The sequence below is a fragment of the Amblyraja radiata genome, chromosome 3, assembly GCF_010909765.2.
Source record: "Amblyraja radiata isolate CabotCenter1 chromosome 3, sAmbRad1.1.pri, whole genome shotgun sequence".
In the NCBI taxonomy this organism is placed as follows: domain Eukaryota; kingdom Metazoa; phylum Chordata; class Chondrichthyes; order Rajiformes; family Rajidae; genus Amblyraja; species Amblyraja radiata.
The window spans coordinates 35,829,287-35,843,853 of NC_045958.1; the positions used below are offsets into that span (position 1 = coordinate 35,829,287).

Below are 14,567 nucleotides of genomic sequence, written 5' to 3' on the forward strand. Positions count from 1 at the left end.
AAAATGCTGGAAATGGTTAGACACGAAGCATTAACTCTGCATTAACTCTGTTTCTCTTTCCACACTTGCCGCCTGACTTGCTGGGTGTTTCCAGCATTTTGTTTTTATTTCAGATATCCAACAGCTGCATTTTGTTTTATTTTCAACGGTACAGATCTTGGATTAACAGAATCAAAAACGGGCTAAATTAAGCAATTGGCCCATTGGTAAAGCCTCTAATCATAACACAATCCTATCCAGAATATCAAATAGAAAATTTGATAACCTGAATAATGTGGGCCTTTTTTGTTCAAAACTGGTAAAATCGTACTCCTTAATCAAGAACACCTCTATGAAGTAAAGGGAAGCAGTTTGGTAAGAAAACCCACTTCTGCTGACCTGGACAGTTGAACTTTCCTTAATGCAACCTCATGGGGGAAATTAGTAAATAACTTGTTCTGCCAGATTTTAATGTACATTTTTTCCTAAGGTTCATATTTTAAATGCATTTGACAAATAAAAATTACAGGTGGGTTTGTGCGAAGGACAGTTTTTAAAATAATGAATGCCAAATTTTAAATGGGAAGAACCAGTTTGGAATACCAATGAAAGCAATTAAAACAAGATATCGAAATCAAGGAAATCATTATGCTCCGACTTGCATATCGCCACACCCATCACGTCCATCAACTTTGTGAAGCACTAAAGTAAATTAAAGGCTGAGACACGCAACATGCAATTAATTGTCAGCGATGTTGTCAAATTGTTGGAGTAGTAATTACAGTTACCAATTGAATCGAAATGTAGACACCTGTCTGCAGTGCAATAAATCTGAGTAGAAAACAGGTTAATTTACTATGAAATAACTTCAATGCTGGAGAGTAAAAGGAAAGCAAGGAGTAGCAACTACAACACTACGACTTATTTTATATTGAATCGACATGTTAACCCATTACCAGCACAAGCCTGGACAATCTATCCACATCCTGTTACAATCTGGGTGGGGATCACGTTACAGGAGGCAAGCACAGGCCGCCAACTTTCATTAACTTCAACTCTGCGCGGCTTGGAAAGCCCTGGGGAGGAATGAGGAGGAAGAGGACGGCCAAATGACCACCACCAAGCAAAGTGCCGCTCGCTTCCACTTTTGGCTAATTTAAAAAAAAACTTAATCTGACTTATTTGGGCAACATTTACTGAATTATTTATCAAGCTGATGGAAAATGGGAGGGGAAATTGAAGGAAAGGAAACCAAAAGGGGATTCGGGCCTGCAGAAGTCGACAAGAAAAAAAGATGACCGAACGCAAGATTAGTGCAAGGCAGCCGAAAGTGAGAGAGGAGTTTGTTTGGTGCAAAGATCTTAGAGCAGCTCTAAGATCTTTGGTTTGGTGTGTAGGTGGGAAGTAGGGACAGCGTTGCCGGTCTCAGGTTTAACTCCCAACACAGCGGTCTCCGCCACTCACTCACTCACCCAGCAGCAGCAGCTTGAGTTCCCTGCGGGCGTCCTTCTTGTCCCTCCGCAGCTGCCTCTCGATCTCGGCGTTGATCCGCTGGGACTCCTTGTCCTCGTCGGACAGGCAGCAGCGCGCCATGATGGAGCAAACACCCCTCTAAGGGCAGCAGCAGTAGCAGCAACAACACACACACGCCCGACACAGTGGGGAGAGGAGACCACACTGACACCGCCGCCGCTGTACAGTCGCCGAGCGCCCGGGGCTCAGCACGGCCACGCCATGGAGCAGCACAAATACAAACTACTTTGGTTTTATTTCTCTTCCTCCTTCTACGTTTCAAAGCAAAAAAAAGTTATCTTCGGTTGAGAGCAACTTGCACTTGCGAGCTGCTTGCTGCTGATAATCGGAGCTGTAAAGTGGGCGGGGGAAGAGAAGAGGAAAATGAAACCGTGTCCAAACTCGCAGCGCCAGAAGTCAGGCGCCTGACATGGACCGGGCGGTCAAGGGTTTCTGTCGTACTACGAAAAAAAAAGGCGGTGCGACATGAAGACGAGGGCAAAACTACACCAAAAGAATGTCTGTTGGAAAATGGCGTTACTTTACAGCAAGGCTGGTGGAATAACATTTATTTTAATTATCAATGTTTTTTCTTGTTGCTTTCCTGCATGCTATTTTGCTATTTGTGCACTTTTTTTAAAACCTAGCCTCAACCAAACAGAAAATGCTGGCTATATTTGTGGAATCCGAAACGGGTAAAAAAAATCTGATCCATGATCTTTGTAGCATTTTCTGTTTTTATCTCAGATTTGCTACACTTTTTTTCTATTTTCAAGCCTTTTAAAGCCACTATTAACAGGAAACTGCTTGGAATAATCAAACAATATATATTACACGTCATCTAAACACTTACAATGGTGTTTTAACAGAGACCTATTGGGTTGGTACACCGACGGAGAAATACTTAACAGGTTTGCCGTTACAAATTGAACGTGATTGTTAAAATGAAAAATGTTGTCTAAGTTTTGAACGCCTGAAATAACCCTGAATATCATTATCCACACTGTAATAAAGATTCACGCTGACAAATGTATTAATATCTGTCTTTACAATCTGCTAAATTGAGCATTCTCCAAATGAAATACCACCTCATAAATCTCTACTAAAATGTATTGATTCTTGCTTGTCCATTGACGAATAGTCATTTCCTCGTTTGCAGATAACTTGTTATGCAAAATCTTCGCCTATTTATTAAAATTGCTAAATTGTTTTCCTTTATTTTTTTATTCCAACTTTTATTTCAGATTCAAGTTTCCACCAAATCCATGGGGTCCAAACGTTTTCCCGCTGGCCGCCGTCCCTCTCAAATAGAATCCAAATGTTGGTCTTTAGGTTTATTTTTCTGCCTCGCCGATTACCGTTAACAAGGTGGACGTGGACAATTCAACCATTTTTAAATGTCCCACCATTCAATCTCTGAAAATGACAAGTTCGTATTGGCTACATACGTGACGGGCACAAATGATACACAAGGAGAAACTTTTAGGCGTTTAATGTAATCGAAAGCCACCTCGCTCTGACCAAAGATCTTTGGCTCTGACTCCTGGTGATTTGTTCCGACTTTGTTTGCTTCCATAGCAGCAGATGTGATTGCCCCCTCTCTCCCCATGTGTTGCCTATTTGTTGAACAATTCGCCTGTCTTTGCCGGCTTCATTCAGATGTGTTCTGGCGGGCAAGTAAATATGTGTCAAAACACAAAGTGCTGGAATAACTCAACGGTCCATCTGTGGAGGGAACGGGTCAGCGACGTTTTAAGTCGGGATTCTTCGGACCGGGCGGGGGGGGGGGGGGGGGGGACAAAGCATGACAAATGATCAGTTTCCTTTTCCATTCCCTGCTGGGTTAGTCCAGCGGAAGATGTTCGGCGCTAGATTCCAGCATATACAATCCTTTATGTCCCCAAATAAATGTGCTCCATTTATTTTCCCTCGGAAAGACTGCGCCAGATATTATAAACACCTTAACGGCCACTAAAGCCGGAGACGCCTCGTAAAACTGGCCCCAAACCCAGTCCAATTTCGGAATCTAATGCCGGGTGTGAAACTTCGATCTGTTGCAACCTGTTGTAAACGAGCTGTTTGTTGCAACCTGTTCTAAATGGTGGTCATTTGGATAACGAGTGAGCAACATGAGGCGCCCGCACTGTAGGCGCCACCTTACGTCGAGAATTTGGTGACTGCTGGAGCGGATTCTGCAGACCAAAGATCACAGATCTTTGCTGTAGACCTGAGCGAAATTTCTAACGCGCTCAGGTCACAGTAAAACTTTTAAAAATATATTGTTTTATGAAACTCGGGAAGATTGGGGAGGACTGTTGAATTGACAGGCAATGACAAAACATTCTGAAATGTTTAGGAAGGAACTGCAGAAGCTGGCTGACACCGAAGATAGACACATTGCTGTGGTAACAGTGTGACAGACAGCATCTCTGGAGAGCAGGAATGGGTGACGTTTCGGGTCGAGACCCTTCAGACTCGTGTATGTGTAGTATGTTTCTGAAATGATCTGCTGGTTCATTGCGAGAGGTTGTGCAGGCTGTTATACGCAGAAAACATTTCAGTATTTCCGTCCGATTTTTTAAAAAAAACACCTTTTAGGGAAGACAATCAAAATACGTTTGGATATATCTGATAACAATACATTACAACTCTCCAGTGGTGTCAAAATAAATTCAAAATATTGGTTTCCGCAGCATGAAATCCCTATCCCTTATTTTGAGGGGTGCCTCCACCACCCCCCTGCCCCACCTTCCCCCACCCCCAATGTGCAGCAGCGGAAGGACCCTAGACTGCTGCCCTCCCCCGCAGAGCCTCGGCCGAACCAGGCTTCATTCAGTGCGTCACTTACTCCTGCAGTCCGGAGTGGGCCAGTCGGCAACATTAACTAATGGACATCTCGCACTGCTGGAAAGTCAACAAAGTTCGGGCAGACTAAAGAGTGTCTTTCACCGAGTTGATGACCTTCCAGCAGTACGATGTCCATCTCTGAATGCGTCCCTTGGAATAGTCCATAAACTACAGTCGTCTGTTATGAATAAACCATGACAGGGACCCTTGAAAACTTCTCCACACTTTCTTTGCAAAACCACACTCTGCGAAGAGGTGGGCAACTGTCTCCTCAACATAGCAGCCGTCTCGAGGGCAGTGTGCGCTGATAGTGCGGTTCCTACGGTGCAGGAAGAATCTGACTGGGAGGGCTCCCCTCGCCATTAGCCAGTGAGTTCTGGCGATGAGACATTTTGCAAGACAAGCTGGGCAGTCTGCTCTTGAAACCACACCCCAAGGTCCAGTCATTTCCCTGCAGTATGTTCTGTGCTGACCACTGCCCGATGGCCTTGTGATCAAAGGTGTTGCTCCGATAGAATCTTTTCACGAACGACAGATAGTGCGGCAATGTCCAGCTGACTGGCACATTGCCAGGCCCATCCTTCAGAACACGGGGGACAGGTAGATAGTGACACTTAGTGCCCATGTGCTTTGGGTCTACACTCCACCTGATGCAGCCACACACAAAGGTGGCCAAAAGTGAGCGACATTACTCTTTTACCCCTGTTGTCCGCCAACTTGACCATGTGGCCCATCGGACACAGTCCATGTTTGACCTCCGGATGAATCTGAAGACAGCTCGGGTGATCCCTGTCGCATAGGAGGGAGGGAGGGAGGGACAGGTCACACTTGCCCCAAGAGCACCTCACACCTAATGAACAAATTTTCTCCAGTATAGATAAGGAGCGCTGCTTCCACAACTCAAGTTTTTCCCCACCCTGGATCCGAGCAAAAGATGGCAACATTGTCCATGTAGAGGGAGGTTTTGACTTGAGTGCCCCCAGTGCCTGGCAATGTCACTCCTCTTATGCTCTCATCCTTCCTGATGAACTCGACAAATGGTTCTATTCAACAGACGAACAAGACGGGAGAGTGGGCAACCTTTCCTGACTCCAGACAAGCTATCCGATTCCCACCCATTGATTTGAACCGCACCACTGATATCGGTGTTAAGCAGTTGGATCCAATTTCTAATTCCCTCCTCGAAGCCCATTTTCGTCCCTCATGTACATGTGTAATATCCTGTCGAAGGCCTTCTCTTGTTCTAAGCTGACCAGACAGGCATCCACCCCTGTCCTGCATTCCCTCTCATCCTTCTAAATTCCACCGGATACAATCCCAGTCGACCCATTCTTTCATCATACGGTAGTCCCGCCATCCCGGGAATTAACCTGGTGAACCTATTCTACACTCCCCCAATAGCAATAATGTTCTTCCTCAAATTAGGAGACCAAAATTACACACAATACTCCAGGTGTGGTCTCACCAGGGCCCTGTACAACTGCAGTCGGACCTCCTTGCTCCTAAATTCAAATGCTCTTGCAATGAAGGCCAACATGCCATTGGCTATCTTCACTGCCTGCTGTACCTGAATGCTTACTTTCAGTGACTGATGTACAAGCACACCCAGGTCTTGTTGCACCTCCCCTTCTCGTAATCTGACACCATTCAGATAATCTGCCTTCCTGTTCTTGCCGAAGTGCATAATCTCACATTTATCCACATTATACTGCATCTGCCATGCTTCTGCCCACTCGTCCAACCTATCCAAGTCACCCTGCAGCTTAATAACATCCTCCTCACAGCTAACACTGCCACCCATCTTTGTGTCTATAAACAAATTTAGAGATTACATTTAATTCCCTCGTCTAAATCGATAACATATATTGTAAACAACTGGGGTCCCAGCGCCGGGCAATGCGGCACCCCACTAGTCCCCGCCTGCAATTCTGAAAAGGACCCTTTTATTCATCCTCTTTGCTTCCTGTCTGCCAACTAATTCTCTATCCATGTCACTACCCTACCCCCAATTCCATATGCTCTAATTTATTCTCCGTGGATTGTCACCTTGTCGTGGTGGAGAAGCTTGTGTGGATCTGAGATCTTGAGAGCGATGCCGTCTGGAGCTATGTTCCTGGTAGGGCCACCTATGGCAGTAGGGTGGGGCCACCTATGGCAGTAGGGTGGAGGAGGAGGATGGTTGACCTTGGTGCGTCGCAACGGCTGGGAAGACAGATGAAGGCTGCAGCAGAAAAGGGCCTCCGGTCATCTTGGACTCCATGCCACTGGATCCTGACCCAGATCTGTCAAGGACTGTGGGGTGGCTGTCTGTGATAACCAGTCTTCCCACGTTAAACAAAGTCATGCACAGGCATCCTCCATATAGGGAATAGCACCCTGGAGACTCCCATGGCCAGCCATGACTAAAGGGGGCCTAAGAAGACATTTTGCACACTAATCTCTTGTGCGAGGCCTTGTCAAAAGATTTTTGAGCCCCAGATACACCACATCCACTGGCTTTCCCTTATCCATTCTACTTGTTACATCCTCAAAAACCTCAGAAGGATTAGTCAAGAATGATTTCCTCTTCATAAATCCATGCTGTCTTTGACCGATCCCGTCACTGCTTTCCAAATGCGCTGCTATAACATCTTTAATAATCGACTCCAGATGTAAGGCTAACTGGTCTATAATTCCGTTTTCTCTTAAAAATTGGAGTTTCATTGGCTACCCGCCAGTACACAGGAACTGATCCAGAGTCGAGAGAACATTGAAAAATGATCACCAATGCATCCACGATTTCTAGGGCTATCTCTTTGAGTACTCTGGGATGCAGACCATCAGGCCCTGGGGATTTATCTGCCTTCAGTCCCAACAGTCCCATTTTCTAATGTGGTGACCCTTCAATTCCACCCTCCCACTAGATCCTCGGTCCCCTAGTATTTCCGGGAGATTGTTTGTGTCTTCCTTAGTGAAGACAGGACTCGTTTAACTGTTCTACCATTTCCTTGTTTCCCATTATAAATTCACCTGTCTCTGACTGTAAGGGACCTCCATTCGTCTTCACTAATCTTTTCATTTTTACATACCTAAAGAAACTAAAGTCAGTTTTTATACACCCCACAAGTTTTCTTTCATGCTCTTTTTCTCCCCCTCTTAATTAACCCTTTTCCTCTGTTGAGTTCTAAATTTCTCCCAGTCCTCTGGTTTGATGCTTCTTCTGGCCAGTTTATATGCCTCTTTCTTGGCTTTAACACTATCCTTGACTTCCCTCGTCACACGGTTGAGCCGCCTTCCCAGTTTTATTTTTTTGCCAGACAGGGATGAACAATTTCTGGGGTTCATCCATGTGGTCTTTAAATCTTCCCCATTGCATCTCCACCGTCAACACTTTAAGTATAATTTGCCAGTCTATCCTAGCCAATTCCCATCTCATACCTTCAAAGTCTCCTTTATTCAAGTTCAGGACCCTAGTCTCTGAATTAACCGTGTCACTCTCCATCCTAATGCAGAATTCCTCCATATTATGGTCACTGTTGCTCAAGGTGCCTTGCACAACAAGATGGCTAACTAATCCTTCTTGGCCTGCCCTCTGGTCGGTTCCTCTACATACATATTGGTTCAAAAACACATCCCGTATACATTCCAGGAAATCCTCCCCCTCAGCACTGTTACCAATTTGGTTGGCCCAATCTATATGCAGATTAAAGTCACCCATGATAACTGTTGTATCTTTGCTACACCATCCCTAATTTCCTGCTTGATGCAATCCCCAACCGCCCTACTGTTGTTTGGTGGTCTGTATACAACTCCAACAAGCGTTTTCTGTCCTTGGCTATTTCGCAGTTCTACCCATACCGATTCTACAGCATCCAAGCTAATGTCTCTCTTTGCTATTGCATTAATCTCCTCTTTAACCAGCAATGCCACCCCACCTCCTCTTCCTTTCTGTCTATCCTTTCTGAATCTCGAATACCCCTGCATGTTTAGCTCCCAGCCTTGGTCACCCTGGAGCCATGTCTCTGTAAATCCAACTAAATCATATCCCTTAACTACTAACTGCGCATTCTATTCATCCACCTTATTTCCAATGCTCCTCCAATTAAGGCACACAGTTTTCAGATTAGTTTTTCTTATCTCCCTTCTACCTTTTGCTTCTGTCCTCCTTTTATGTCCCTTGCATTGGCTGAATGGCAGAAGGCAAAGAGTGGTAATTAAGGGGTCTTTTTTCTGGTTCGCTGTCAGTGACTAGTGGCGTTCCGCAGGGTTCAGTACTGGGGCCGCTACTCTTCACATTGTATGTCAATGATTTGGATGAAAGAATTGAAGGCTTGTGGCCAAGTTTGCGGGTGATATGTAGATAGGTGAAGGGGCAGGAAGTGTAGAGAACGGACTCTATAGAAGGACTTGGACAGGTTGTGAGAATGGGCAAAGATGTGGCAGATGGAATACAGCGTGGCTAAGTGTGGAGTCATGCATTTTGGTAGTGGGAATAAAGGCAAAGACATTTCTAAATGGGGAGAGAAATCAGAAATCATAGGTGTAAAGGGACTTGGGAGTGCTGGTGTATGCTAATGGAATGTTGGCCTTCATAACAAGAGGATTTCAGTATAGGAGTAAAGAGGTTCTTCTGCAGTTGTATAGGGCTCTGGTGAGACCACATCTGGAGTATTGTGTCCAGTTTTGGTCTCCTAATTTGAGGAAGGACATCCTTGTGATTGAGGCAGTGCAGCGAAGGTTCACGAGATTGATCCCTGGGATGGCGGGACTGTCATATGAGGAAAGATTGAAAAGACTAGGCTTGTACTCACTGGAGTTTAGAAGGATGAGAGGGAGTCTATTAGAAACATAAAATTATAAAAGGATTGGACAAGCTAGATGAAGGAAAAATGTTCCCAATGTTTGGCGAGTCCAGAACCAGCGGTCACAGTTTTAGAATAAAGGGGAAGCCATTTAAGACTGAGGTGAGAAAAAACTTTTTCGCCCAGAGAGTTGCGAATTTGTGGAATTCCCTGCCACAGAGGGCAGTGGAGGCCAAGTCATTGGATGGATTTAAGAGAGTTAGATAGAGCTCTAGGGGCTAGTGGAATCAAGGGATATGGGAAGAAAGCAGGCACGGGTTATTGATCGGGGATGATCAGCCATTATCACAATGAATGGCGGTGCTGGCTTGAAGGGCCAAATGGCCGCCTCCTGCACCTATTTTCTATGTTTCTAAGATTCCCAAAAAGCTGAATCAGTAGTAAGGAAGGCAAATGCAATGAATTTATTTCAAGAGGACTAGAATATAAAAACAGGGATTTATCGTTGAGGCTTTATAAAGTACTGGTCTGATCCCCCCCGCATTTGGAGTATTATGAGAAATTTTGGGCCCCATATCTAAGGAAGAATGTGCTGACACTGGAAAGAGTCCAGAGGAGGTTTATAAGAATGTTTAAGGAATGATTCAGTTAACATATGGTGAGCATTTGACGCAACTGGCCCTGTACTCGCTGGAGTTTAGAAGGATGAGAGGAAGGCCTCATTGAAACTTACCGAATAGGGAAAGGCCTTGATGGAGTGGATGTGGAGAGGATGTTTCCACTAGTGGGCGAGTCCAGAGCCAAAGGTCATAGCCTCAGAATAAAAGGATGTAACTTTAGAAAGGAGATGTGGAGGAATTTCTTTAGTCAGAGGGTAGATGTTAGGACCAGTAAGTCTCAAAAGGAAGCACAGGCAGGGAGTGGTGAAGGAATATGGTGACGTTGATGGACTGAAATGTGTTTTTTTCAATGCGAGTATTGTGGAGAAAGCAGATGAACTTAGAGCCTTGATCAGTGCTTGGGACTATAATGTTGCAGGGACGTGGTTGTGAGAGGGACATAACCGGCAGGTCAATGTTTTGGGGTTTCATTGTTTCAGACTTGATTGAGAGTGTGGCAAAAGAGGCGGAGGAGTTGCACTATGAATTAGGGAGACTGTCATGGTGACACTCAGAGAGGACATGCTAGAGGGTTCATCTGTTGAGGTGATATGGGTGGATCTTAGAAAGAAAGGTGCATATTTTCTAAGGGGGTTATAATATAGAACCCCCAATAGCAAGCAGGAGATTGAGGATCAGATATGTAGACAGATTATCAAAAGATGTCAAAGCAACAGAGTTGTCTTAGTGAGTGACTTTAACTTAGCCGATATTGATCGGGACTTGCTCAGTGCCAAAAGCTTTGATGGGGCAGCATTTCTAAGATGTATCCAAGAGAGTTTCTTGAAACAATATGTGGATAGTCCAACCCAAGAGCGAACATACTAGACCTTGTGTTGGGAAATGAGCCTGGCCAGGTGACTGACGTTACAGTGGATGAGCATTTTGGGGATAGTTTAAGATCGTTTTGAATAGGGAAAAGACTGGACGTTACAGTAAGATAGTAAAATGGAACAGGCAAACGACACTGTTATTAGGCAGGAGCTCAGGGGGAGACTGGGAGCAGTTGTTATTGGGCAAGTCAACGTCTGAACTTAAAGAATTGCAAAGTAAGGAAACCTTTATTGACCACAGAGGTTGTAAATTTGGTCAAAAGGAAATAGGAAGCACATGTAAGGTTTAAGAGGATGGAATCAGACAGGGCCTTTGAGGAATATAAAGAAAGGAAGAAGGAACTTGAGTGGGCAATTAGAAGTGCCAAAAGGGGCCATGAAATGGATTTGGCTCGTCGGATTAAGGAAAACCCCAAGAACTTGCGGAAACCTTGACAAAGGTCTTTGTGTCTTCTCTTGCTACAGGTGAGGTCTCGGGGAACTGGAGAGTAATTCTAATGTTGTTCCTTTATTTAAGAAGGAAAGTACGGAAATTCCAGGGAATTATAGGCCGATGAGCATTACATTAGTGGTAGTGAACCTATTGGAGAGGATTCTTCGGGATAGGATTGTGTCTGGCTAACTTGATCAAGTTTTTTGACATGGTGAGGAAAGGGGTTCACTGAGGGTAAGGCAGTGGATATTGTCTACATGGTTTTTACTAAGGCATTTGATAACATTCTCCCATGGTAGGATGATCCAGACAATTATGATTCACGCGATTAAGTGACTTGGCTGTATTCAGGCCGGGGGTCTGTGACCCATAGAGTTTTAGTTTAGTTTACAGGGTTCCACAGGGATCTCTGCTGTTTGTGATAGATGTAAATGACTTGGACATTACAATAGGCAGGTTGGTTAGTCAGTTTGTAGATTACCAGGAAAGATGTGCAGGCTTTGGAAAGGGTAGAGAAGGTTTGGCAGAGTTTTGACTGGATTAGGGGGGTGTAGCTACAGAGCAGTTCAGTCTGAAGGGTCTCGACCCAAAACGTCACCCATTCCTTCTCTCCTGAGATGCTGCCTGTCCCGCTGAGTTACTCCAGTATTTTGTGTCTATCTTCGGGAGCAGTTGGACAGACTTACATTGGTTTCTCTGGAATGCCAGGAGGTGTGGTAGAAGTATATAAAATTATGGGAGGCGTAGATAAGATAGACAGTCGGAACTCTTTTCCCCAGGATGGAAAAATCAAATACTAGAGGCCATAGCTTTAAGGGGCAGAGGGGCAAAGTTTAAAGATGTGCAAGGCAAATTCTTCCCCCCACCCCCTCAGAGGATGGTGAGTGCCTGCAACATGCTGTTGGGGGTGGTAGTTGAGGCAGATATTATAGTGACATTTAAGAGTCTTTTGAATAGGCATTTGGATATACAGGGATTTGTGGGATATGGATTACATGCAGGCAGATAAAAGTTGGTGTTGGCATTGTATTCAGCACAGACATTGCGTGCTGAAGGGCCTATTCTTGTGCTGTACTGTTCTATATTCTGTGTTCTATGAACAGGTAAGGACACTTGAGCTGCTTTCTGAATTAGTTCAACAAAAAGGTCATAATGGTAATTAAGTGACTGGAAAAGATAGATGAAAAGAATGTTGAAAGGCCATTTTTACCCCCAACAGGGAAGTTATATTAGGGACAAAAACAGAGGAGGGGGAGTTTAATGTTAAGTGTCGAAGGAAAATAAGAACTTCATACACATTTTAATGTAAATTTCATAGTATAATTAAAATGTGGATGAATTCCTTTTCGGGAAATAGATAAAAAATAAAATATTCCAGAAAATTCAATTAACAAAAATATGTCTCTTGCCCAAAAATATTAATTGATCGGAATGACAGGAAGAATAATGAATATTTCCTGGTATATATGCTATGTGGTATATGCATCAGTAACAAACTGGAACTTTGCTAAATAAACCGATGGGAATGCTTAGAAATGTGATCATAAAAATGGAGAAACAACAGGAAGCAGATTGTCTTGACTTACTTTGATTCCTGCAAGCCTTTCCATCATGTAGATAGCACATCAGGATTCTGTTGAAATATTTCTCAACTTGCTTGATGAGTATGGCCACAATAGTCCTGGAGCAACTTGACAGCATCTAGAAGGAAGTGGGCTAATGGAATTGCATCCAAACTTCCACTTTTAACATTCACTCCTTCCCCGTCTGGTTCACCTGGATTATAAAGTGCACTGTAATTACCGTAAAAGCTTTTTCGATAAAACTCACCACTTTTGCCATCAAGAAAGATCAGGAAAGCAGATATGTAGGAATGGCATCAAGTCCAAGTTGCGCACTAATCTGATGTTGAAATATAATTGTTGTACCTTCATTGTTACTGGATTTAAATACCGATACTCCCTTCCTAATGATGTGAAACTGCCACAGTTCAAAGCAATGGCTCACCAGCATCACGTCAAGGGAAATTAGAGACCATCGATACTAGTCTTTATTAGGATTACCTGGGCAAAATAAATCATTGTATTTAATTATCTTCATTAATGATTGGATGTGTTGGGACTGATTCTTTTGGTAGGTTTTATTTAGTACTATCTACAGCATGGTATTTTGCTATTTTGCCAAGTATTGCATTCTGTAGTGACACGTGATGTTGTCCATGATTTTTTTTTAAACTCCACATTGAACCAGTGATTGATACCTAGTTTATTGGCGGAGGTACATCGGATATGCCTGACGAGATTGCAGAATACTATTTTGCTGGTAATGGATCCGATACCCTAACATGAGTGGAGAGAATCTCATCTTTGCAACAAGGACAGTCTCATAAGGGCAGTTTGTCATTCTCTCCTTCCAATATTGTAATGAACTGCCAAAGGCACAGCCAGGCTAAAATTGTAATGGGTGAAGTAGAGTAGATTTTGCACACGTTCATTATTCTGCCATTTAGTACATCCTACACTGCCACATATATCCTTCAGATTTGACCCAATGCTGATCCATACCTGGTGATAACACATTCACGCCTCACACTGAGATTGCAGTCTGTACTCTGCTTACTTTTCTTTATGGCAAATAGTATATATTTAATATTCCCTTTGTCCCATTAGGACAAATAACATTTAAGTATATTTTAATTAATGCTGACCAATCCCTCCAGTTCAATTAATTCCATGTAAAGACAAGGGCATGTTTGCAAGCCCTTAGCAAGAGTGCGGTGAATCTGTGGAATTCTTTTGCCACAGAAGTGGCAAGTCAATGGATATTTTTAAGGCAGAGATAGGGTATGGATCATGAATCCACAGAAATGAAATTAAATCGTAATGTGCCAGGGAAGTAATGTTCACGTCATAGGATTTATGCAGCATAATGTGCAATTTAAAACAAAAATCTAGGAGAATTATTAGTAATGGTGACCACAAAATCATTGGAATGTTGTTAAAAACCTAGATCGCTCATATTCTTCAGGGAATGAAATCTGCTTACTCATTCAGGCCTGAATGCCTTTCCAGAAATACCAACGTGGTTGAATCATAATGCACTCAGAAAATGACCTAGTAAGTTCAAGAGGCAATTAAAGATGGACATTGTAAAGATTCACCACTAGTTACTATGAAAAGCTTGAAACATCTACACATCAACAAGATCTTATACGATTTAAAGGCATCACATAGTGGAGCCATAAACAGCTCCATTTGCCGAAGAGCTGGAAATATTTTTGACCTGGTGCCATTAGTTTCAATGGAGGGAAGTTGCTTTGAGGGACTAATGCAACAATTAGAATTGTTGGATTGTTTTAACAACCTGAATTTATTGAAATGATTCTGCTTTTTAAAAACCTGAATTGTTTTTATGTATGAGAATTTCTGAATGACAGAGACATTCAAAGATCTTCAAAACTTTTGATAACTTGCTGAGTTAGATGTGGCCCTTGTGGCTAAAGGGATCAGGGGGTATGGAGAGA

The 14,567-nt window shown here is 43.4% G+C and overlaps 1 protein-coding gene and 1 long non-coding RNA gene across 2 annotated transcripts in view; one reads left to right on the forward strand and one right to left on the reverse strand.

The window, feature by feature from the left end:
• LOC116970914 (guanine nucleotide-binding protein subunit alpha-14) overlaps nt 1–1,920 on the reverse strand; it is a 166,379-nt gene extending 164,459 nt beyond the window's left edge. Inside the window, exon 1 of the mRNA XM_033017585.1 lies at nt 1,452–1,920. Within this exon, the coding sequence (XP_032873476.1) occupies nt 1,452–1,572 (121 nt within the window). The 5' untranslated portion in view covers nt 1,573–1,920. The remainder of the gene's footprint in view (nt 1–1,451) is intronic.
• Nucleotides 1,921–1,966: 46 nt separating this feature from the next.
• LOC116970915 lies at nt 1,967–3,004 on the forward strand. Its single transcript, XR_004411354.1, has 2 exons — nt 1,967–2,047; nt 2,736–3,004. It is a non-coding gene; the product is annotated as an uncharacterized LOC116970915 (long non-coding RNA).
• The last annotated feature ends 11,563 nt before the right edge of the window (nt 3,005–14,567 follow it).